Source organism: Lipomyces tetrasporus, assembly GCF_029532465.1.
Source record: "Lipomyces tetrasporus strain NRRL Y-64009 chromosome Unknown POJ06scaffold_9, whole genome shotgun sequence".
Lineage (NCBI taxonomy): Eukaryota > Fungi > Ascomycota > Lipomycetes > Lipomycetales > Lipomycetaceae > Lipomyces > Lipomyces tetrasporus.
In genome coordinates, this window is record NW_026611604.1 from 720847 (window position 1) to 744403 (window position 23557).

The 23557-nt window shown below is 47.5% G+C and overlaps 13 protein-coding genes across 13 annotated transcripts; 9 read left to right on the top strand and 4 right to left on the bottom strand.

The window, feature by feature from the left end:
* Positions 1-216: 216 nt before the first annotated feature.
* Positions 217-877, top strand: POJ06DRAFT_200542 (PRELI-like family-domain-containing protein; the record flags this gene model as incomplete). The annotated part of the gene is made up of 2 exons (XM_056185196.1): positions 217-264; positions 359-877. 2 exons carry the CDS (start codon positions 217-219, stop codon positions 875-877), a joined length of 567 nt encoding a protein of 188 aa, XP_056041777.1.
* A 508-nt stretch (positions 878-1385) lies between these two features.
* On the top strand, positions 1386-2141 carry POJ06DRAFT_259169 (uncharacterized protein). Its single transcript, XM_056188339.1, has 4 exons — positions 1386-1764; positions 1828-1850; positions 1931-1964; positions 2029-2141. Exons 1-4 carry the CDS (start codon positions 1707-1709, stop codon positions 2076-2078), a joined length of 165 nt encoding a protein of 54 aa, XP_056041778.1. The 5' UTR covers positions 1386-1706; the 3' UTR covers positions 2079-2141.
* Positions 2142-4257: 2116 nt separating this feature from the next.
* On the top strand, positions 4258-8436 carry POJ06DRAFT_259186 (uncharacterized protein). Its single transcript, XM_056188340.1, has 4 exons — positions 4258-4413; positions 4470-7939; positions 7988-8071; positions 8127-8436. Exons 1-4 carry the CDS (start codon positions 4401-4403, stop codon positions 8229-8231), a joined length of 3672 nt encoding a protein of 1223 aa, XP_056041779.1. The 5' UTR covers positions 4258-4400; the 3' UTR covers positions 8232-8436.
* A 106-nt stretch (positions 8437-8542) lies between these two features.
* POJ06DRAFT_259188 (3-hydroxyacyl-CoA dehydrogenase) lies at positions 8543-9846 on the top strand. Its single transcript, XM_056188341.1, has 3 exons — positions 8543-8828; positions 8893-8992; positions 9058-9846. Exons 1-3 carry the CDS (start codon positions 8694-8696, stop codon positions 9768-9770), a joined length of 948 nt encoding a protein of 315 aa, XP_056041780.1. The 5' UTR covers positions 8543-8693; the 3' UTR covers positions 9771-9846.
* A 219-nt stretch (positions 9847-10065) lies between these two features.
* On the top strand, positions 10066-10926 carry POJ06DRAFT_149568 (uncharacterized protein). Its single transcript, XM_056184647.1, has 3 exons — positions 10066-10415; positions 10481-10600; positions 10652-10926. The coding sequence occupies exons 1-3, from the start codon at positions 10361-10363 to the stop codon at positions 10762-10764; spliced, it is 288 nt and encodes a 95-aa protein (XP_056041781.1). The 5' UTR covers positions 10066-10360; the 3' UTR covers positions 10765-10926.
* A 715-nt stretch (positions 10927-11641) lies between these two features.
* POJ06DRAFT_259193 (uncharacterized protein) lies at positions 11642-14456 on the top strand. The gene is made up of 6 exons (XM_056188342.1): positions 11642-12573; positions 12640-12757; positions 12813-12971; positions 13025-13200; positions 13254-13479; positions 13532-14456. The coding sequence occupies exons 1-6, from the start codon at positions 11789-11791 to the stop codon at positions 14261-14263; spliced, it is 2196 nt and encodes a 731-aa protein (XP_056041782.1). The 5' UTR covers positions 11642-11788; the 3' UTR covers positions 14264-14456.
* Positions 14457-14688: 232 nt separating this feature from the next.
* On the top strand, positions 14689-15518 carry POJ06DRAFT_270305 (inosine triphosphate pyrophosphatase-like protein; the record flags this gene model as incomplete). Its single annotated transcript, XM_056189430.1, has 6 exons — positions 14689-14716; positions 14780-14919; positions 14975-15048; positions 15099-15130; positions 15186-15375; positions 15428-15518. 6 exons carry the CDS (start codon positions 14689-14691, stop codon positions 15516-15518), a joined length of 555 nt encoding a protein of 184 aa, XP_056041783.1.
* Positions 15519-15723: 205 nt separating this feature from the next.
* Positions 15724-16423, bottom strand: POJ06DRAFT_200720 (AAA domain-containing protein; the record flags this gene model as incomplete). The annotated part of the gene is made up of 4 exons (XM_056185205.1): positions 15724-15925; positions 15978-16123; positions 16182-16328; positions 16385-16423. The coding sequence occupies 4 exons, from the start codon at positions 16421-16423 to the stop codon at positions 15724-15726; spliced, it is 534 nt and encodes a 177-aa protein (XP_056041784.1).
* Positions 16424-16541: 118 nt separating this feature from the next.
* On the top strand, positions 16542-17662 carry POJ06DRAFT_259206 (ureidoglycolate hydrolase). Its single transcript, XM_056188343.1, has 4 exons — positions 16542-17027; positions 17078-17149; positions 17197-17231; positions 17287-17662. The coding sequence occupies exons 1-4, from the start codon at positions 16625-16627 to the stop codon at positions 17416-17418; spliced, it is 642 nt and encodes a 213-aa protein (XP_056041785.1). The 5' UTR covers positions 16542-16624; the 3' UTR covers positions 17419-17662.
* A 102-nt stretch (positions 17663-17764) lies between these two features.
* Positions 17765-19361, top strand: POJ06DRAFT_259210 (single hybrid motif-containing protein). The gene is made up of 4 exons (XM_056188344.1): positions 17765-17931; positions 17984-18088; positions 18208-18308; positions 18363-19361. The coding sequence occupies exons 1-4, from the start codon at positions 17865-17867 to the stop codon at positions 18981-18983; spliced, it is 894 nt and encodes a 297-aa protein (XP_056041786.1). The 5' UTR covers positions 17765-17864; the 3' UTR covers positions 18984-19361.
* Positions 19362-20054, bottom strand: POJ06DRAFT_259212 (uncharacterized protein). The gene has a single exon (XM_056188345.1). The coding sequence runs from the start codon at positions 19946-19948 to the stop codon at positions 19406-19408; it is 543 nt and encodes a 180-aa protein (XP_056041787.1). The 5' UTR covers positions 19949-20054; the 3' UTR covers positions 19362-19405.
* Positions 19813-20863, bottom strand: POJ06DRAFT_149695 (uncharacterized protein). The gene has a single exon (XM_056184648.1). It carries the CDS (start codon positions 20718-20720, stop codon positions 19971-19973), a length of 750 nt encoding a protein of 249 aa, XP_056041788.1. The 5' UTR covers positions 20721-20863; the 3' UTR covers positions 19813-19970.
* Positions 20864-21432: 569 nt separating this feature from the next.
* On the bottom strand, positions 21433-23496 carry POJ06DRAFT_259215 (uncharacterized protein). Its single transcript, XM_056188346.1, has 2 exons — positions 23063-23496; positions 21433-23012 (listed from the first exon to the last, which is right to left on the bottom strand). The coding sequence occupies exons 1-2, from the start codon at positions 23379-23381 to the stop codon at positions 21841-21843; spliced, it is 1491 nt and encodes a 496-aa protein (XP_056041789.1). The 5' UTR covers positions 23382-23496; the 3' UTR covers positions 21433-21840.
* Between the last annotated feature and the right edge of the window lie 61 nt (positions 23497-23557).

The following is a 23557-nucleotide window of genomic DNA, read 5'->3' on the forward strand; positions in this document are numbered from 1 at the left end:
CTTCGCCGGGCGCCCGCCAAACGAAAAATCTTCGTGGTAGCCGCGTTATGGCTGTCAGCGCGTGCGTCTCAATCACCGAGGATTTCTTACCAACATCCCAGAATTTTTGCCTCCGTCACTGAGGCCAATTACTTATAGGCATACCGGTATCGTTGCAGTCTACCTCGCGTCTCATTATATGGTTGTGTATTGTCCAGTTCGACCTATACAGCTGCAATGAAGTTCTTCTCGTCTCAGTGTTCGTTTGACTATCCGTGGGCACATGTATGTTGTCTTTGTATATGCCCCATATGATCGGCCGACCATGATGGCCTGCATGATGGGTTACTACGTCAACTTGTATGCTAACAGCTCGTAGGTTTCTGCGTCTGCATGGAAGAAATATCCTAATGAAATGTCTACGCACGTCGTTGCCGTCGATGTTCTTCGTCGTGAAGTCGATCCCGTGTCTGGAATCCTCACCACCGAGCGACTTATCACATGCAGGCAGAACATCCCCAAGTGGCTTTTGGTAGTTGTCGGCGGTCGCGATACGTCTTATGTCCGGGAAGTTTCTGAAGTCGATCCGGTCAAGAAGACCCTGACCCTCCGATCCCAGAATCTGACCATGAACAACCTTCTCAGCGTCCAGGAAACTGTTGTCTATTCCCCGGATAAGGCCGATCCCAGCAAGACCGTCTTCGACCAGACTGCTCGGATTGTGGCTTATGCGGCTTTCCAGCGTCTTTGCAACAAGATTGAGGATTGGTCGGTCGAGCGATTCCGACAAAATGCCGTGCTTGGCCGTCTCGGCTTCGAGTCCGTCCTCAAGAAGCTGGCAGACTCTGTTCCCGACAATGTACTTCAGTCTACCACTCTCCAGACGGTTGCGGCGTGAATCTAAACCTCAGCACCGCCTTTATTCTCATCCGTCTCTCTCGGTAATGGTTGTATATGATTGGTCACGCGACTTGTTGACACACCTGGTGCAGAGCTCCTGCAAAAGTCGTGACGATTTTACTATTCTTGCATGTGTATCCGTTATCATCTCATTTGGGTTTCTGGCATTGTGTATAGAGTTTATGCTTTTTCTCATTACGGCGCATTATGGTTATAAAATGGGCTTCATATTCGATTTTATCCTTTGCTGTTTTATTGCTCTCCGTATTTCGTTCTCTGTTAGCCTGAACGATTATCTGCATTTGTATAATATTTTGCATTGTTTGCGGAGCAAAATCTCCTCTCCTCATGGATATATTTGTAAATTTAATGCAGGATGGAGTTTGAATAGAGATATGTGTTTACAGACAATAAGCTGGGTTCTGCATCAAAGGACTTCTTAAATTGTAATGTATGTACTCACCATTCTTGTGCCGTCGAGTGAATAGGACAGAGGCTGGCACAGATCATGATGTCGGTTCTGCAAGCTAATTGACCAGCATCATTTACAAGATGGAACAGTCCCCCGGAAGTAAGTTAGGGATGAGGCCAAGCCGGGTAACAAAACAGATCTCACGGCAACTGCCCACAGTCTGCTTTAGTTTTCTTGGATAGTTCAGCTTAGATCTATCCTGGATCGATATATAGATTAGAATAACGATATAACGCGAACAGTGTACTCTGTTTTGGTTACGACCCCCAGTTTCTGGTGTTCATCGGTCACAGCAATCAGTACGAATCGGAATTAATAAGGTAGTGAGGTAAGCAACGCGTCGCTCGCAACAACAATGCCAGATACTGCGAAGGACAAGCCGACAGCAAATGGGAGTCAATGGGAGGGTAAAGGTATGCTTCTTTTGGGTTGCATTTAGGTAATTGAAGTGGAAGATAACAGTTCCCCTCCCACAGCTGTGATCAAGTCGGCAGATATGGTATGTGTGAGGCAACTACTGTCGGTCTGATCTGCGGCCCGACGAACGATCAAGGACCAATCTGACAGTTGATATTGTAGTCGGAGGAAATGCAATCTGTCGTTATTGATCTTGGTATGTTGAGGAACTGCTAGTGCTGCTCCTAGTGGTGTGAACGGGATACTAACCTCAATGCAAGCCGTGCAAGCAATGGAAAAATACAACATAGAGAAGGTAGCTGTACATTGATACCGGCGCGAATTCCACACTAAGATTATAATGCAGGACATTGCGGCGCATATAAAGAAAGAAGTATGTTTGAATTTCCGCTGTTGCTGTTCAATCCGGAAACTCATATAGTGCTTTAGCTTGATCAGCGATTCGGTCAGACGTGGCACTGCATTGTCGGGCGGAACTTTGGAAGTTATGTCACGCATGGTATGCTTTATGTTATCTATTCCGTCGCGTGCCACTGCTAAAGTCGTAATCATAGAGACTCGACATTTTATTTACTTCTATCTTGGTCAAATAGCGATATTACTGTTTAAGACGGCCTGATTTGCGGTATAACAATAACTTCATTGCACATATGTATGGAATATATTGTCAGCAAAGACATCTAAGTAGCGCAGTAATGTCAGGCACTTGATGGCCACTGGATTAGGTACTTTCGTCCCGCTAAAATCATCGTAAGAGATAGCGACAGACTACAGGGGGGTTGATGAGTCCTTGCCATTGCCCATGAGTTCAGTGATTAACAGGGTAATTCTTTAAACGGAAGTAAATACAAACCGTTTGATAAATAAATGGCTACATTTCCATGACCCTGAGTGGCCACGAGGTGGTTACACTTTATCAGTAGGTCTAGCCGACGCACGAACCAAACGGTAGAGACAGCAGCGTCCGCCGACGAGAGTAAAACAAACGGACACTAGCTCCCAGCAGCCACGCTTCGCCTTCCGGAACAGATGTTCTGGGACTCCGTGGACAACTGCTGGTGTGAGGGCGAGTGAGATGTTTCCTGATGGTAGGATCTCTGTTCGTTGGCCCCGCCGGGTTTTCCTCCCGGCCAAGCCAGCCATTGTCCTCAGTAATGTTCAAGATACCTCTGTTCGTTCTCTCCTCCGGAACTAAGAGCCAACATTAGTCATTTCATTTGAGCAACGTATTGGCCGCCGAGAATCACTTCATACAGTGCTCACGCAAAAGGTCAAGGCGGTCAGCGGGCCAGGTTGGGATATGCGATAGCCGAGGAGAAGTAATGCCTCATGAACCGCTGCCATTCGTGTGACTCGGACGCGTTGTCCAGACACTACCCTTGATGATTCCTACGAATGACGTGGTCCGGAGAGGATTGAAATAGTTCATCAAGTCGGCACTTTGAGTTTGCGGCGGCGATAACGCGAGCTTATCGCGTGCCCCTTCTTCACAGATTCCGCAATTGAGCAGTATATGAGCGGATTTATGATGCGGCGGGTTTGGAGGTTATTCTCGGCAGTCGGAGACTTGTGACGAGGATGACTCCGACGGTTCAGAGACTCGTTTGACGGACAATTAAAAAGCATGATGGTCAATCTTTTTGTCCATGCTACTAATCCAGCGGCAAATGTTGGATTTGCGAAGTCGCTTGGGTTGAAATTGACCGAGTCAGGCGGGGAGATCAAGACTACAATGCCTTTCTATGAGACAAGCTGCAAGGGTTGCTTCGCGATAGGAGATATTGGATCTCTGATGAAATCTGTTAGGCTAGCCCTTTCTGCCAGGGGGTTGTGTGCCGCGAGGGTCACTGCACAGCTTTTCTAGTTAATAGTAAGGATATCAGTGGTAGAGAATCTAAACGTAGTGCTTCTAATGTTACTCTACGGCTCCATGCCAAGTGCAAGAGTGCTATGCCATCTGTACAACCAGCCAAAAGTGACAGTACTTAGAAACAGAGAATGACCATGACTCAAGCCGCTAAAGACATCCTCCATTCCCATAACTTTGTGGTGAGGCTTAATTTCCCAAAAATTCTCATCACATCAAAACTAGCATCCCACTCGGCTTGTGCGACTTTGACTTACGTCAGATGTTGAGGTAAGAGTAGAATAGGGAATTGCGTACTGCATTCATCGCACGCCCGGCGACGCTTTGGAGAGCGCTGTTGCTGGGCTTGTGGCAGTGACATCTTGTCACTTGCGAAAAGCCTGCAGATTAGAACAAAAGTTGTTCCTCACAACGGACTTTGGTCCCTGAATTAAAGGAGCATCAGCTCAGCGGTGGATAGCTGGTTCATGATGAAACCTGACCAAACTTAAAGTTTGCAAGCTTGAAAGCATAAAGTCGCGTCCGCCGTCGGGGTGGTTGTGGGTAAGGTTTTCTTTCAAGCTGGCGCCACAGTATATCTCAGCACTTACTTGCAGTGCACACGGAATTTGTAAGTCAGTCGCTCGCAAAAACACTTGATCCCCCCACAACCACCCAGTTCGTCGCGCATCGAACGCGATCCATTTGATTGGATTGCTAGGTTTTATCTTCAGTAGATAATCCATTCTTATCTTAAGTTTAATCAGCATTTCAGTGTTTAGTTGCATGATGGCTGAAGGTGGCAACCCAATCTGTGAAGGTCTTGTGAAGCTTTCTAACCAGTCCGACATATAGAGAACTACGACGATCCGTATGGATACGATGAGGCGTCCGAGATCACTGCCGAGGACTGTTGGGCTGTGATTTCGTCATTTTTTAATGAGAAAGGTTTAGTATCGCAGCAATTGGAATCATTCGATGAGTTCATTCAAACCACTATTCAGCAGCTCGTGAGTGAAGAGCCGACACTCACCCTTGATCAGCCCGCGCAGCATACTGGTCCCGATGGTGACATCAACAGACGATATGAGATTCAGTTTGGAAAGATCTATCTTTCGAGACCGACAATGACAGAAGCCGACGGTAGTACGCATCCCATGTTCCCCCAGGAAGCGCGTCTGCGAAATCTGACCTACTCGTCGCCACTGTATGTCGAAATGACCAAGCGATCACTTTATTCAAGGGATATTGATTTGGCGCCTGGACAGGATGTTGTTTGGGAAGCGGAGACTGAGGAGGCTGAAGAACCTGAATCTAAGGTGTTTATTGGCAAAGTGCCAATCATGTTGCGGTCTCAGTTCTGCATGCTCAGATGGTTGAAGGAGCACGAGTTCTACGATGTCAATGAATGTCCTTACGATCAAGGTGGATATTTCATCATTAATGGTTCCGAAAAAGTCCTCATTGCACAAGAGCGAAGTGCAGCAAATATCGTTCAAGTATTCAAGAAGGCCGCTCCGTCACCGGTCAGCTATCTTGCGGAGATTAGATCAGCATTGGAAAAAGGTTCGCGATTGATCAGCAGTATGCAAATCAAGTTGTACTCAAAAGGTGATAAAAATGTCGGTTCAACAATCAAGGCAACGCTGCCATACATCCGAAACGATATTCCGATTGTGATTGTGTTCCGTGCGCTTGGAGTTGTTCCCGATGGTGACATTCTAGAACATATCTGTTACGATCAAACTGACTGGCAGATGCTTGAGATGCTGAAGCCTTGTATTGAAGAAGCCTTCGTCATTCAAGACCGCGAGGTTGCGTTGGATTTCATTGGTCGTCGTGGTACCGCCATGGGTATTAATAAGGAGAAGCGATTGCGGTATGCTCGAGATATTATGCAGAGAGAATTGTTACCACATATCACTCAGAGTGAGGGCTATGAGACGAGAAAGGCTTTCTTTTTGGGTTACATGGTCCACAAGATGCTGCAATGCGCTCTGGAGCGACGAGAAGTTGATGACAGGGATCATTTTGGCAAGAAACGTCTCGACTTGGCTGGTCCTTTATTAGCCAATTTGTTCAGAATATTGTTCAAGAAACTGACACGAGATATGTACAAGTACATGCAGAAGTGTGTCGAAACTAATCGTGACTTCAACTTGACGTTGGCTGTGAAGCCAAACACGATCACCAATGGTCTGCGCTACTCCTTGGCTACTGGTAACTGGGGCGAGCAGAAGAAGGCCATGTCTTCGCGTGCCGGTGTTTCGCAAGTATTGAACCGCTACACGTTTTCGTCCACACTTTCCCACTTGCGACGCACAAACACACCTATTGGTCGGGATGGCAAGATTGCGAAGCCCCGACAACTACACAATACTCATTGGGGTCTGGTCTGCCCAGCCGAGACTCCTGAAGGTCAGGCATGCGGTCTTGTGAAGAATTTGTCATTGATGTCTTGCATTTCCGTTGGTACGTCTTCACAGCCTATCATTTATTTCTTGGAGGAATGGGGCATGGAACCGCTTGAGGACTATGTTCCGCACGCTACGCCAAATGCGACTAGAGTCTTTGTCAATGGTGTTTGGATTGGAACTCACAGAGACCCTGCGGCGCTGGCTGAAACTATCCGATCTTTGCGGCGAACAGATCACATAGCGCCTGAAGTCAGCATAGTTCGTGATATCCGCGAGAAGGAATTCAAGATTTTCACGGATGCCGGCAGAGTGTATCGGCCTCTGTTCGTAGTTGATACAGACAAGTCGAGTCCTCGATGTGGTGAATTGATGTTACGCAAAGAACATGTGAACCGATTGCTCGAGGACTTTGAGTCCACTGAAGAAGATCGTTACGGCTGGACTTCGCTAGTTACAGAGGGTATTGTTGAATATGTTGATGCTGAAGAGGAAGAGACAGTTATGATTGCCATGACCCCGGAAGATCTTGAATCTTCGCGACAGATGCAGGTTGGGGTGGAACACAATGAGAGTCTAGACCCATCACACCGAGTGAAAGCGACGCCGAGTATCAATGCGCATACGTGGACGCATTGCGAAATTCATCCCAGCATGATTCTCGGCATTTGCGCCAGCATCATTCCATTTCCCGATCACAATCAGTCGCCTCGAAATACGTATCAATCTGCGATGGGTAAACAAGCTATGGGTGTATATCTGACAAACTACGGTGTGCGGATGGATACTATGGCCAATATCCTTTACTACCCGCAGAAACCGCTTGCGACAACACGATCGATGGAGTTCATGAAGTTCAGAGAATTGCCGGCGGGTCAGAATGCCATCGTTGCTATTCTTTGCTACAGCGGTTATAACCAGGAAGATTCCGTTATTATGAACCAAAGCAGCATTGATCGTGGTTTGTTCCGAAGCTTGTTTTTCAGATCATACATGGATCAGGAGAAGCGTGTAGGTATGGCGGTGGTTGAGGAATTTGAGAAGCCAATCCGAGGAAATACGCTACGCATGAAGCATGGCACTTATGACAAGTTGGATGACGACGGATTGATTGCTCCTGGTGTCCGAGTTTCTGGTGAGGATATTATTATCGGCAAGACAGCTCCTATACCTCCAGAGACAGAGGAACTGGGTCAACGCACGCAATTTCATACCAAGCGAGATGTGTCGACTCCTCTCCGAAGCACAGAAAGCGGTATTGTCGATCAGGTTCTTCTCACCACGAACGGCGAAGGGTTGCGATTTGTCAAGATTAGAATGCGAACTACGAAAGTTCCACAGATTGGTGATAAGTTCGCGTCTCGACACGGTCAGAAGGGAACTATTGGCGTAACCTACAAACACGAAGACATGCCTTTCACGGCTGAAGGCATTGTCCCGGATCTCATCATCAATCCCCACGCTATTCCATCCCGTATGACAGTGGCTCATTTGATCGAATGCCTGCTCAGTAAAGTGTCTTCGCTTTCAGGTCTTGAGGGTGATGCTACTCCATTTACTGATGTCACCGTGGACGCTGTTTCGAAGCTTCTAAGAGAGCACGGATACCATTCGCGTGGTTTCGAAGTCATGTATAACGGACATACTGGTAAGAAGCTGATGGCTCAAGTCTTCTTGGGTCCCACATACTACCAACGTTTGCGACATATGGTGGACGACAAGATTCATGCTCGCGCGCGTGGTCCAGTACAGATCTTGACGAGACAGCCTGTCGAAGGTCGGTCGCGAGATGGTGGATTGCGATTCGGAGAGATGGAACGCGATTGTATGATTGCTCATGGTGCAGCGGCATTCTTGAAGGAGCGTCTTTTTGAGGCATCGGACGCGTTCCGGGTTCATGTTTGTGGAATTGTAAGTAGGGCGCTGATGATTGTTGGAGGAGTTGCTAATATCTAGTAGTGCGGCTTGATGAGTGTTATTACGAACTTGAAAGCAAATCAATTTGAATGCAGAGCGTGCAAAAATAAGACAAATATCTATCAGGTATGTCTATTATCTCCATCGCGGAAATATAACGGCGGTGGCTGACAGGCTATAGATTCACATTCCATATGCGGCGAAATTGTTGTTCCAGGAGCTCATGGCAATGAACATCGCGCCAAGAATGTATGCCGACCGGTCGGGGTATTCCGTCAGGCAGTAGGTATTGGCTCCTCTGTCGGTGTAAATTCGTGCGACTTGTTTGGGAGATGTAATATAGAAATGTTATGTATATATCGGTTCTGTTTTGAGTTGTGTTTGTAGTAAAACACTAAGTGCTGAAAACGTGTATGGGTGGCATTATTGGCGGACTTTAGTTGAGTATTTGTTAATATAGCGACCATGAATTCTCCAGAGATTATTCATTATGTGAAAGGGCCATGTTTGTTTTTAACGGTGGCAGGATTGGCTTGGTACGGAGGATACTCGAACTCAATGACAGGTGGGCGATGGCCAGCCTTCACATGCGCCGCGGACTCAATTGCGGGGGGACGTAGTATCGCATCGTAGTCCGACACGGCTCTATCGCGCAGAACCGGCGCCTTCTGAAGTTACACTCATTTGTAGCAAGATCTTGCTTATTATACTGCGTTTCTCTAGAGCTCAATTTAACACCCGGGTTAAAATGAGCACTCGGATTCTCACTAGGCTCCGATCAGTGCCCCGCATTCCGGGGTTATGCCGGTCTTTCCGTGTAGCTGCGCCGGCACAGAACACTGGAGGCGTTAAGCAGCTAGGAGTTATAGGAGCCGGGCAAATGGTATCGTGACATAACTGCATCTTCGTGGCTTGTTTTTCGTGCTAATATCGGATCCGGATCATAGGGCCTTGGAATTGCGTTCGTGGCTGCGTTGATGTCAAAAGTCCCCGTCGTACTGTATGACCCTTCAGAAGCCTCTATAAGTAAGAGTCTAGGGTTTCTAGGTATCCACAACATATATATGGCCTTTCTAGTTTTAGAGGAGGGTTGGTAATAACGTGATATCTAGAAAAACTACTTCAGAAGGATGTTGCGAAAGGCAAATACACCCAAGCGGTAGCCGACCAAGTAGTCAAGCTGATAGAGCCGACAATGAAGTTCGATTCCATATTTGCGTCAGATTTTATAATTGAAGCGGTCCCAGAAATAGTGTCACTCAAGTGTGAAATTTTCGGAAAACTTGCTGCTGGTGCCAAAAGGGATACAATTTTGAGCACGAACACCTCGTCGATCTCGATAACGAAGATCGCGGCTGCGGCTAAAGGCGCGGAAGATCGAGTTGTGTCCACACATTTCATGAACCCTGTGCCGGTGCAGAAGGGTGTGGAAATTATTTCTGGATTGCAGACGTCGAGAGAAACTGTTGGTCGTGCGATTGAGTTCGTGAAATCGATGGGTAAATTGCCCAGCGTATCCACCGACAATCCTGGATTCATTGCGAATCGGATATTGATTCCGTATATAAACGAAGCAATCATCTGCTTGGAGACGGGAGTGGGACAAAAGGAGGATATTGACAATATTATGAAGAACGGATGCGCTATGCCAATGGGTCCGCTGGCGTTGGCAGACTTCATTGGGCTGGACACATGTCTTGCTATTATGAATGTTTTATACACGCAAACGGGAGATACAAAGTATCGACCGGCTGTATTGTTGCAGAAAATGGTGGACGCAGGATGGCTGGGTGTGAAGTCGAAGAAAGGATTTTATGATTATTAGGCTCGGTTTATGGCGTTGGGATGGAATGATTTAAGCACTTGGTACTGTCGTATGTAAATATCAAGTCTAATGGGCACTATTGCAATCATTAGGATCCAGAGTCTTGCCGAGCAACTCTACATCTGAACAACTGGTTGTCCGTCGTGATACCATCTCGACCAGGAACGCGACTTCAAGTTCCTCGCACACGTCAGCTATCCCAGCTATCCCATTCCGTTTTGTCAATCCTGCCAATTTTCCGATTCTGATCCATAGCTGTCATGCGTATGACACGCTTCTATTGCTGCAAGCTGTCGTGCTGTAGTCGTAACGCGTTGCGTGAGCATGACATGGCTCGTAAAAGTTTCTCTATCCATTCCTGAACCTTTCTCTGTAGTAGACCAACGGCAAAATTGCCGCCAAGATCCAGTCAATCATGAAAGTTGAGAGCCAGCAATTGATCGCAAGGGCTGTAATGAAGCTTAGGCTCTGGTGTCACTGTCACCACTCTAAGGCAGGCTCAGAAAACCTTGTCCAACTCTCACAGAAATTAACGTTCCTTCAAACTCGATTTGACAATAATCTCTCGAGATAGTAGACCGACGAAAAAGATGATGACCAAGTATTTCACGTCCGCCATTGTGCGGTTTGATCCTTTATCTCGGCGTAAGTAATTTATTTTTCGTGCGTTTTTGCGCAGAACGCAAGTAGCTAACAACATTGCTGTGTAGGCAAGACCGCTCGTATTTTCCTTGCTCGAATTCCTCCGACCACCCGAAATCTGATAAAAATTCGAACAGAGTTCTTGGGGAGAAGCTCAACTAACAAGCCGCTTATATCAGTTACATTCAGTATGCTACAGAATGGTGCTTCCGTTGGTCAATGATTAATCGTCTACATAGGAGATGGCAAGACTATCGAGTTGGACCCCTGCAAGGAATCAATAGACGACGTTATCGAGCAGTTAGATCGGCATTCGCGAACTCTGCATCTACAAGAGCAAATGAACTCGTGAGAGAGTGGAGGGCAGAGTTTGTATCATACTTAGAGAGTCGGTTCCATATTTCGATTGTATCATATTCACCAACGTCCGAGAAGCGTCCAGCACGGTCCATTTAATATAGGGATAGTTTGGATATTATGTTTTTAAGAAGTGTTCGCATATACGGGTTCGGACTAGTGTTGAGAGTTGCAGTGCATAATTACTGAGTGCAATTGCAGATGATTTAATGTCCTCCCTGCTGATCCATATGTAGTAACGGAAGTTAATGACACAGTCTGGCCTTCTATCACCAATGTTCAGTTCTGATTCTCATGTGTGCCTTTCGATAATGTCAAATGTGTATGAGCGTACAGGTATTGTGTTTGTGTACCCGCATATCACAGTGGACTTGCCCACATCGACGCCATCATGCCTTTGCTTTGTCCTATTTTTATATGCTGAATCCTGATGCCACATTGATATCCAATTTGCGAGCACCTATGGCGATTTGGCATCGCTCAGGAAACCCAGCTCCTAGCAGTTATTGGGGCGGTTTTTGTATACTGTCTTCATTTTCATGCTACGGACGACCGGCCTGTGCTATTGCTGCTAGAGCAAGTGCTACCGGTAGTTCTCATACTGCGTGGCTGTATTTATTGTCTCTAAAGTCGTATGAGCCTGGATTGCGTGAACTGTGCTAGCCAGAGTGGTCCGCTCATCGTCAGGTCAAAGAAATCTAAGCCGAGAGGTCTACGAACTAAATCATAATACCTAGCTTACGTAAATTCCGAAAGCTCTTTCTGTAGCGTCTTACGAATTTTTGGTGTTGGTTGATGGTGAATGGCTAGTTACGGAACTGCGCAGTAAATGGCTGAAGTTTTGGCGTAACCTGACGCTCCAATCTAACTGGCACCGACAGAACTCCGACTACCCACACAAGAGAGGAGCATCAGTCAATTCTGAAGGCAGCTATTTCGCGTGCGATATATGGTACTGGTTGGCGTCTTGTTAGAGTGACCATTTATTTTTACGCGTTTTCTCCAAGGCCGACTTCTGAATGCCGGCTAAACGGGCAAACAAGTCTGCGTGGACGGAGCCGCCGCCTTCGGTTCCTATCCCCGGATACGGTGGGTTTGCTCTTGGAGTGCACCCACCCGCGAAAGTTAAGCAGAAGGACAGAAAGGCAATCTCAGCGGCTACATCACGAGCTACGACAGGTACAGTTACTCCGGATCAACGAGGGAGTCCAGAGACGGGGACAGATGATGGTGCATATTCACATCCGAGCGAGAAGAGCAAGGCAAAGGAAAAGCGCGTGTCTAAATCTGCGACCCCACTAAACGGATCAACACCAGCTAGCATTGGAAGCACACGTCGGACTCGAAGTTTGGGCAAGCCACAATACGCTGTCGACCCGTTGAGGTCCCGCGAGGAATCTGGCGAGGAGACGGAGGCCGTCGATCTTGACGAGGATGAAGTCATGTCCGATTCTCCGCCGCCACCAAAGATATTGATATCGAAAGTTAAGGGACCCGCAGTCGATTTTGACACTGTGAAATCGGCAGAGCTGGATCCATCCAAGGAAACAAAAATAAAGTTGAAATTTCAAAGGACGTTCGATGATTACTTCGTGAAGAGCAGCATCGTACGTCCGACGGTAAAGGAAGGCTCACTGAAGCCCCCAGCTCCAGTCAAGCAGCCTACCAAGAAGATTATTCTTAAGCCTTCATCCCAGGACAGCGTTAGCGAGAATGAATTGAATGCGAAACGATCGGCTTTGAGTACTCCACCTCCAGAGTCAGATATCACTAGACTGAAGCGGGCGAAACGAGTGAAGATTTCGTAAGTACAAGGGTCGGAATGTTTCTAAGTTGTGGAACAAAGACCTGATTTTTCTGTAACTATTAGGCCTATAAAAAAGCGCGCTACGCGTGAGAATGCTTTTGGCTTTGGACCGCCTCCAGATCTGTCTGGGTTGGCGAGATCAACAGCGGCATCCTCTTCCGACCAGGATGATCCTACTCGAGTAAGTTCCCGATTTATAATTTCCTTGCATTGAATCTAATATCCGATTGCTGCAGTACAATGATGATTTTTGCTCGGCATGTGGCGGAGTTGGTCGGTTTTTATGTTGCGAAGGCTGTCCAAGGTCATTTCATTTCACATGCACGGATCCCCCGTACGATGAGGACAATTTACCCGACGGCTCCTGGTTTTGCAAGAGCTGTTATGTTAAAAGGGTACATATACCGTATAACTGGGTTGTTCATCTGGCGCGTGCTAACCATCGCAGCATCCTTTGCCAATACCGCCCCGTGGACTATTTTCTGAGTTAATGGAACAGATGAATAAACGGAATCCTAGTTGTTTCTCTTTGCCGAAGGAGCTTCGCGAACGATACGAAGGGGTGACAACCACTGACTTTGGAGAATATCAGGATGTTCACGACTTAAAACCACGTCGAATCAAGTAAGCAATTTCAATGCAGAGACGCATGGCCCAGAGTACTAATTGTCTTCTAGTCGGAGTGGTTTTTTGGAGGAGGCAGATCCTTATAAACTGACGGACAAAAATGGCAAGTCGGTACTGTGCTACCAGTGCGGCAAATCGGCACTGAATGATCAGAAGATTATCAGTTGCGATTACTGTCCTCTTCATTGGCATCTGGATTGTCTTGACCCTCCGATGAGTAGCATACCGACGTCAGCACGAAAATGGATGTGTCCTAATCATGTCGGCCGGGATTTGGTAAGTGAGGAGAATTATATTTCCGAAGGAGTGATTATTGACACCTTTCCAGACTCATCGACGGCGCAAGAGAAATTCCAAAATCGTTAATGTCAGTCTTCGCAGGGGCTTTGTCAACAATGGGGATATTGAGGTTGGAAATGACTCTTCCGACGAAGAACAAACTGGCCCCGATAGCGAGAACTTTGTGAAGCCTCAGCTGTTGCATTTTCTTAATGGATGGGAAGAGAACCCTTTTGAGCGATCCGCATACGATCGGAGGATAGCAACATTGGACTTTGATACTGAAGGCGTCGTTTATAAGTTGCCGGAGCGAGGCATAGTATTGGACTTCATGGACAAGGTTAATTCACTCCAGCCATTTAACCGGAAAAGAGAATATCCGTTACCGTTGAACGAGCTCGATCGTCTCGTCGAACGACCTTATATGGAGCGCGAATTCGTCCGTAACGCTGCGTATTTGAATCAGTCACATATGCCGGAAACTACGACGCGACAGAATGTTTCAAATCTAATCGACGCGGCAATAAAAATCCGCGTGGACGAGAAACTGAATCACAAAGATGTGGATGATGTGGAGACGAAAGCCACTCCGCCATTGTCGCCTTCGTCAGAGTTAACGAAAGTTAGCTCTGATCAGGTGGATAGCTCTAACTCGTCAATGTCGACAGTTGAACCGCCAACTTCACCGATGGAGGAAGATAGAGACTCGTTGTTGGCAGTACAAAAGTTGATAAGAATCAAGGGCAAGGACGCGTTGATGAAGTTCCTCCTTAGCGAGTGAAATTTGCATTGTGGTGTATGTAATTTATTTTGCATTATTGTCTATTATGGTGTAGGGAAGCTTGTATTTTTATCATGTCTCGTAGTAACGAAGTTACGATATACCGTCGACTCGTTGAGGGTCTCCAATGTTTTCAGTAGCCAATAAGGTTCGCATAACTCAATTCTCACAGATCTTTCCCGGGGCTCTGGTTTCCATGGAGCATTAGTCTGATATAGTAGACAACCCCGAATCGACGCACATGGACTCGACGCAATCGACTAAACTCTAATTAACGGATGAAATATTTAAGGTTTGTAGAACGTGAGTTCTGCAGAGTACGGGCGCACAGCCGGCATTTTAGATAGCAGGCGGAACTGATTGCAATATTTTGTCTTCCAGCTCGCTTGAAGCAATTTAGCATTAATACAGACTAATCAGTCACCATGTCGAAAGTCGTCACGTTTGTTACGGGTAAGAGTTGCAATAGTTGTTGACTTAGATGTCTCTGCAATTCATGACTAAGAGTTTCCACAGGCAACGCCAACAAGCTGAAAGAGGTTCAGGCTATCATTGCCGACAGCGTTGAGATTACCAACAAGAGCCTTGACTTGGAAGAGGTTCAGGGAACTATCTTCGAGGTTGCCGAGGCAAAGTGCAAGCAGGCTGCTGCCATTGTATGTTTATTGTCGTGAATGGTTAATGAGTCATGTCCTGAGACAGCAAACATAGATTCAAGGGCCTGTTCTAGTCGAGGACACCGCTCTTGGCTTTACCGCGTATGGCGGCCTTCCTGGACCATATATGTATGTTTCTGGTACTTCCTAGGAGTGCTCATGTCTAATTGGAATCACAGTAAATGGTTCATGGCGAAGATTGGTCATGAAGGTGGGTAACTGTATGATACAATGCCTGTTCATGCCAGTCACTGACGCACATTTAGGCTTGAATAACATGCTTTCAGCTTACGATGACAAGTCAGCCCAGGCTATCTGCACTTTTGCTTTTAGCGAGGGCCCAGGGCAAGAGGTCAAAATTTTCCAGGGCGTCCAGGACGGTATCATCGTTCCTGCCCGTGGACCTGTCGGGTTCGGCTGGGATCCTTGCTTCCAGCCAGCCGGATTTGACCAGACGTGGGTAACGCATAGCGAAACTTTCGAACAATCCTTGACTAACGAGTGCTAGATATGCCGAGATGCCCAAGACATTGAAGAACACTGTCAGCCACCGATTCAGAGCACTGCAGCTGCTGAAAGAGTTTTTGGCCACCCGATAGATGATTATTTGCGAGTTGCATAGAAAAGGTGGGGTATAGATAGTGCTTTTGCTTTTGGATCTGATAATTCACTTAGTGAGGCGTAGAATAGAGCGTATATATAGTATGTACGATGCATGGGACTCGTTAGATGGGCTAGATATATTGTACACAACAAACAAAAAAACATTTTGGCATGGCCGATTTGCTCGCACGCTTTACCATGCTATTGCGTGTCCTCGTCATTATCAATAATCCACTGCTTTGTCCAACTTTCTATCCGTTGGCAATTACTCTCAAGGTCGTCCTTATCGTTACTGTACAGCTCTATCACAATCTGAGGATCGTACGATTCTCTAGCATCGCTCAATATAATCTCCATAATCTCTGAATCCATATTGTCGTCGAATTTCTTCTGTGGGTAATTACTAGACTCCATCAGTTCACGCAGAATAAAAAATTTACAGAATCGTCTCTAACCGGCCTTTTAGTCTATCAAATAGGAGGGTTGTGCTTGTTCGCAGAACAACGACTAGATCAATCAAGCTTTCCGGAAAAATGTCACAGACGTGCCAATCGAGTATTCGGCCGCCTATCTCCAGATCAGGTGTGATGAGATCAATAAGCTGAGGGCGGATAAGCATTACGTTATCGTTTTCTCTTAAGAATAAGGTTTATATATACCTTATCTTCGTCGGCTATAGTACTTTGTAGCTCCTCATCGAATCCATCTTGTAAGGAATGGTCCTTGATATATTCATTGATGGAGACATAAGTCATCTTGGGCATTAACTCTGCTAGCCGCTCGCCGTGTGTGGACTTTCCGGTGCCCTGCGTCGCGATTAAATACTGTAAAATTCGGGCGGCTTTTCTGGAAAGGTACTTACGGGAGTCCCAGTGACAATTATATTAGGTAGTTTTCTCATTGCGCATTAAACACTAAGGCACCACGATGTGAATATTTCCAAGGACAAATAATCCTCGAGAGTTGCCGGGGTCAAACATTGCACCACAAGTGCGGGTTAGGGGATAGCTTTTGCCAACCCCGATTGTACTCGTAAAATTGCTATCTATAAGCAGCTGATACTCCCCGATATATTTATATTTAGACCTATACTACAATTACGATGCCTCTTGCAACTTTTAATCTTCCAGCGAGTCTGGAGCCTGTAGAAGCGTCATCCTTAACGCCTGAAGGCTTTGCGAAATTCGGAGGGGTTATATCTTCAGTTCATCAGTTACAAACAATGACACCGAGCCCAGCGAATTATGGTACTGCGACAAAGATCTCAAAAGTATCACCTATCGTCAATAACTTTCAAAATGCTCCAAGCCAGATACCGTCTACCGCGAACTTCAACTTGTTCCGGAGTACGTACCCGTTCAAACTAATTCAGCGTAACGGATACGATGGTGTTTACTTGTGTGGTGTTCTTGAGCGACACCCTTATTCAACACAGGCGTTTTTACCAATGGGCATTCCGGCTAATGACGTTGCGTACCTGCTTATTGTAGCCGAAAATGCGCCTGGTAAGAGTACATGATATTGCGGTATAGTGTACAATACTGATAGTGTGTAGGTGGGCTACCTGATTTGAAAACATTGAGGGCATTTGTTGCGAATGGGAATCAAGCTGTGACTTATGGTCCCGGTAGGTTATCGCGTTTGAATTTAAGAATTGATGCTAATATGCAGCAGGCACATGGCACGCGCCTATGGTGTCTCTGAAAGAGGTACCTGAAATGCTACGATACTTGAGCATTATCGCAAGCTAACATTGTCGACTAGGTTATCGATTTTGCCGTGCTGATCCACGAAAATGGAGTGGCAGATGAAGATTGTCAAGAAGTGTACATTAATCCTCGGGTTCCGGTATTGTTCAGGTCCGCCACTTCATCGACTGTGAAGGCACTGTTATGAGTCGCCTGATAGTTCACAAACCTGTAAGTTTAGATCATTGCATGTACTAGGGCGTCAATGGCATCAGAATATAGTTTATAATAATACGGAACGGAAGCTTTCAAGCGCATAATTGTAGCGCTGCCTCAGTGAGATGTCAAATCCAAAATGATCATGTAGATATCAAACTTCCCTCTTCAGCCTTGCAAATAGTATGGTTTATTTACTTGGTTATGTTGAGTCGCTCTGGATACATGGAGTTTTGCTGTTGGGAACATGTTCCTGGCGCTGCGCAGTCCGTGCTTCGAAGTTCGCGCAATGGTCGGGCGGCACAGGCGTCACCCAACCTTCCGACGCAAACGCATCCCGCCTCGCATCCCACATAGCCGTCAAATCATTCTCACCACTCCTTATCAACCTTCCGTTATAATTCAATTGCTGGACAATTGTAATTTAAACTCTCAACAATGTCAATCACGAGACAATTGTTCTCATATTCCTGCAGGAATATCACCGCCCGGACCACGTGCCGAAGTAAGTTCTAGCGGACGAGAAGGGACGATCAGAGCTGACAATTATTTCGAAGCATTCCGAACTTGCGCCGTTTATAATGCTGCTTCGAATTTTGCGATGCCTGCTTTGTCGCCCACTATGACCGAAGGTGGAATTTCGGGGTGGAAAATCAAGGAAGGTAATATGAAGTTAATGTGCATGAAATTGAAGCGAGAATTTGGTTTCGATCTGTGCAATCCTTGGAGCAGCTTTCAGTCCAGCTGCGATGATGTGGACGGTGGCTGATGAAGCAAATAGGCGACTCGTTCAGCGCTGGAGATATAATTCTCGAAATTGAGACCGACAAGGCTCAGATGGACGTCGAGGCTCAGGATGACGGTATTCTAGTGAAGATTTACGTACGTCCAATAAGTGCTATAGTTTAGCACATTAGTTATTAACTTCCAGTCCAGAATGATGCCGGAGCCAAGGGTATTTCTGTCGGTACGACCATCGCTGTCATTGCCGAGCCAGGTGACGATATCACATCAATGGAGATTCCTGCACCAGTGACGAAAGGCTCCGCCCCGGCGGCCGAGCCAGAGCCGGCAAAGCAAGCTCCATCGCCACCATCGCCACCATCGCCAACTCCAAAGCCAGCACCAGCACCCGCCGCGACTGCGAAGAAGCCTGCAAGCACTGGCGGCTCGAAGGCTGATCCTGCGCAAACTTTGTTTCCGTCCGTGCTCGGTCTATTACATGCCAATCATATCTCGGGGGAGGAAGCAATTGAAAAGATTTCAGCGTCTGGACCGAAGGGGCGAATAACGAAAGGCGATGTGTTGGCGTACTTAGGTGTCGTGTCCGGATCGAAGATTAAGGACCTTACCGATATAATTCACTCGCGGGAGCATCTTGATCTTTCGAATATCAAGATTGCGCAGCCAAAGCCGAAGGAGCAGGAGAAGCCGAAGGAGGAGAAGGCGGTGATCCAGAAGCCTAAAATAGTGGTTAACTTTGATGAGCTGCTGACCTTCAACCCTCCAAGACGTAAGTGCAGTAATTGTGTGAATGCTGAATTCATAATTAATTAGGTTGTTAGCAATCACAAAGACCGTTATCCGACCCGCCCAAACAGTTGAGAACTTCGTCGTCACTGCCAAAGCTCTTCCACCAACAACAGCACCAGCATCATCAGCACCAGTGGCACCGGACGCTCTGGCTGTCGAGGCTGCACCAGTGGTGCCGAAGAAGAAGCTCAGCCGGCTGGACGAGATTTTCTACGACCTAGTTGCGGGACCTAAGTCAAAGTCGTTGTAATGCTGGTCTGCAACGATGGAAAAGTAACCGAGGAAAATAGTTATTTTTGAGCAGTTGCATATAGAAGAGGATCATACCCTCGTGGTTTGGCATACGGGTTGGTTCTCTATATAGACCAATGAGATTAATTTACATTAATATATATATACAATCAGGAGCCCAAAACTCTGTAAGTCTATGCACAACTCCTATCTGTTTATTTCTTGGGAAGTTCTTTAAAGCCTCGAGGCTGGCGTTTTGCCTTGATTGCCTTCTGCTCCTGTTTTTGTTTCCGCTGCTCTATCTTGATCAAGTCGTCGCCGGACAGTCCTTTTTCTGCCTCCTCTATGCATTCCTTCCCGAACAAAACGTCCCACACTCGGCCGTCGCCCCAGAACCAGCCCTGTCGGTCCACAATCCATGGAATTCGCTTTCCTTTTTCGAACAAGAACACCATGAATTGTGACCGACTGGCGGTGCCGTATAAACCATCTCCTGTCCAGACTTTTGTCTTCCCTGGATTCTTCCCTCGATCGAGTTGTGAGACTGGGACCGTATTGACGGGCGACGCTGTCCTTGGGATGAGCGGGTGCACTACGAATTTTACGTGAGCTTCAGCTGTTCTGCGGGCAGGAAGGTAGTACATTCGACGGATGAGACGAGTCGGCATCATGATGAATGCGTAGGCTGCGGCTGCAGGGATGGCGAAGATTGCGAGGGAGACAAGAGAGCGGACGCCGAGCCAGACGAGATTATGCATAGGTGGGAGGTCGTCATAGTTGCTAGTACGACAGTATTAGCGCAAAGAGCGAGAAGTAGAGAAAATGGCGCGAGGGAACGTACTTGATGTAGATGTCGTAGCTTTCACGGAGCGCCCAGTCTATGAAAATTAATCCGTAAACAGCAAACACAAATGCAAGCGAGTACAGCACAATGAAATACAGCCGGTGCGGTTCAGCCTGATACAAAAGTACCTCCGGCTCCTTCGACGTCTCAAGCATCATAATAAGCTCCCGAAATGACAAGTTAGGTCCAACTCGCGGTGTCCGAATGAGATGTAGCGGGAGCGTTGGGAATGATTCTTTTGATAGGGGCCACTTCGGGACGACGCGGTCGGAAATGGAGTCATGGCCCTCTTCAACAATCTCGTCGCGGTCTGGGGTCATGCGCATGCGTTGCTCGCGCGGAAGATTTTGCAGCTCAGCAAATTTCTGGTCGATATCTTCATAGTAGACGCCGCCTTTCTTTGCTGTTCCCGGCGACGATGGTTGAGGTGTTTTTTGCTGCCTGGCCGAAACCTGCGAGTCACTGCTTGCCGAGCGCACGAGCGGCAGTCTGTATAAACTCGGATTCCTGCGACTTGAACTCTGCTGCATGGTCCACGTACTGTTAAAAGTCACAGTCGAGGACATTCTTGTTTGTGTTGGCGTTCTAAGCTGTATCCTGATCCTCAAGGACGACGAAGTCAGCGTCGGAGCGAAAACCGCACGCACCTCCGCGCGACAGCATCGTAGTGCCGGCAGGATCACCATAATAAATTTGAAAGTGTAATTAACGCGGACGCTAACTAATTGAGTGGAGACGAATCATAAAGGGCTGTAGACATTAGGATATAGATCATTGCGATTTTGGCTCGCGCGGCTCGCCGCGTTACTTAGAAACTTTTTTCTCGAACGTCATCGCCATCAACAATTTTTCACGGATTCAATCTGTTTATTGCACTACCATCTACGTTTATGTTATCAGTCTTGAACATTCGATTATTCTAAATAGTAAGAACCCCTGTTTTCGCGTGAATACTGGTGAACTAGAAATTAACATGCTCAAAGGGGCGTCACAAACTAAAGCTAAGATGAACCGTGAATCCTTCGTGCCACCGACCTCTCAAACTTCGTCAGGCGCGGCAGCAGCCGGCCGCGCATTCCAACCCGTCCAAGCAATCACTTATCTCTGCGCGAGCTGTGCCGCGCCGAATACACTGAACAGAAGCGATCCGGTACGGTGTAAAGAGTGCGGGCATCGAGTGCTGTATAAACAGCGGACCAGACGGATGGTCCAGTTCGAGGCACGCTGAACTGGATGGGATGAAGGAGAGGAAAGGTAGGAGAGGAAAGGTGAAAAGGTTTTGGTCACTTTGTAGGTGTTATTTTGGGACGGTGGTATTGCTTGTTGGATCACTGCCTTCGTTTTGTAAGATAGATATTGGATGTTATATCTGGCATAGTAATGGAAATCTCGCAATCATCGTCAATAGTTCATCGATCGATATACTCATTCAATTACGTTACATCGTAACAGAACAATAGGAACATAATAAAGAGAAAGAACCCGGTACACCGTACATACAGTACTTCATAGAACGCCGTTATCGCCAGGTAGAAGGCATTATATCAGAGAAAATCAAACATCCTGAGGATATGACCGACGGGAAGCATGAATACAGTAAAGCCGAGAGACCGATACCCATCATAAACCCTCATAATCCGAGAGACAAAATATGTATAATGAAATGAAAAGTCTCCATGTACGTCAAACCTGACAGACAAAATCAAAATATCGCAGAAATACGACACCTGACTGGACGGAGTTGCACATAATCTAAAGAACACAAGCCATCACTTACTGACTGTCGGTTTCGGGTTCTCGTTCCGTTCAATAGTAATATATAGGGAAGTGCTGTTGCGCTTGTCCTCGATTGTTAACCTCATCGGCAGTGTTCATGCTGGTCGCTGCACTGACTGCCGCGAATAAACTCCGAGAATCGTGAGTGTACTCTTCGGCGGCCATGGTGGCCAGCGTGCTAGAGAACGGGCTTAGTGACTGCGAAGCGGTGGAGACGGAGCCGACGTTTGAACCGGGAGCAGAGCTTTGCCGCAGGCTACTCAATGAGGATGAGGACGAGGCTGTGCTCGAGGCGGGGAGAGCGTTATGGTGATCGCTAGAGGACGAAATGGTAGAGTAATAAGAGGTAACCGGCTCAAACGATCCTGGCATTGCATGGGCGAGATATACATCGGACGGCGCCCCGTGGAGCTGTTTGGAGTTTTGACGGTCGTCACAGAGGTTGCCATCAATTTCCATATCTCCTTCATCGGAGCCTTCGAAACCGAGCAAATATGACTTGTGGCTCAATGCATCCTGGCGCTCACACTCTTCTGGAAGCGACTCGATCTTCCTTGGTTTGGGGTTCTTCGTGCCCGGTTTCCGACCGCGCTTCTTGCCACCGGAGAGTGGGTCAAGGAGGCTGTCTTGAGCGTCGACATATCGCTGCAATTCGGCGCCTAGCGATGCGACCATGCCCTCCAACGATGCTATGGTAACTGCACTCCGCGCGGTGACGAGAGACTCCATCGTGACACCCGAGCCAGGCATATAAGCAGCGGTGACGGCAAGTGCCAGGATCATGCTCGCCATGTCGCCCGAAGCCAGCTGTTTGCCAAAGGATGCCAGAGAGTCAACGTTGACGCTCTCCTGCGGGTAGTTGGCAGCAAACATGAGCGCCGACTCGCGCAGCAGCCGGAAATAGCAGTCGAGATGCTCGGGAAGCTTGTAGAAGATAATTCTGCCGTCAGCAAACGGGTTCCACAGTTTTGCGATCTCGTCCCAGTCGAGGCGGAGAATCGGACGGTCTTTGATGATTTCGGTGAAAAGGAGACGTTCTTCCTTGGAGTAGATCGGGATGACCGCGAAACGACATTTTTGGCGCTTGGCGAGGTAGCCGTGCTTGAACTTGAGGTCGGGATCGAAGGGCAGCAGTCCTAGTCGGTCTCGCATTTCGCCGGTAATTGCGACATTGATTGCGCCGGGATCTTTGGAGGGTTGATCTGGTTGGCATTTAATACAGAAGAACCACAATTGATTCAGACTGATATACCTCTCGAGACTACAGCGTCGGTGACGATGCCAGTTTGGCGCACGCCATCCGGGGAATCCGCTGCAGTAGACGAGCCTGTTACTGAAATCTGCTGGCGCATGAAGATCGTGGACAGCGACGGGCGACCGACCTTGGGGCCGTTAGGATTAGGCTTGTTCTTTGTGCCAGGCGGTCTGCCCATGCGCACACCGTTTTTAGATAGCGTCGGAGGCTTGGGCTTCCTCTTGCGGAGCGACGCGGCCGACGCGGATTCGACATTGTCAGGCATGTCATTGAGTGCCTGAGCCTGTGCAGACGCGAAGTCTCTAACGTCCGACATGGTGTCGCAGCGTGTCGGCCGTTGTCACAGCAACGGGACGCTGAAAGGCAGCAACAAGAGAGAGAGCAAGCAACAGGAGACAGAAGGGACAGTGATAGTGGTCGTTCTCACCGCGGGGAACCTGCGCGGCTGGACGAAGTGCTTCTAGCTCACTGTTGAACTTCAGGGTTGTGGTA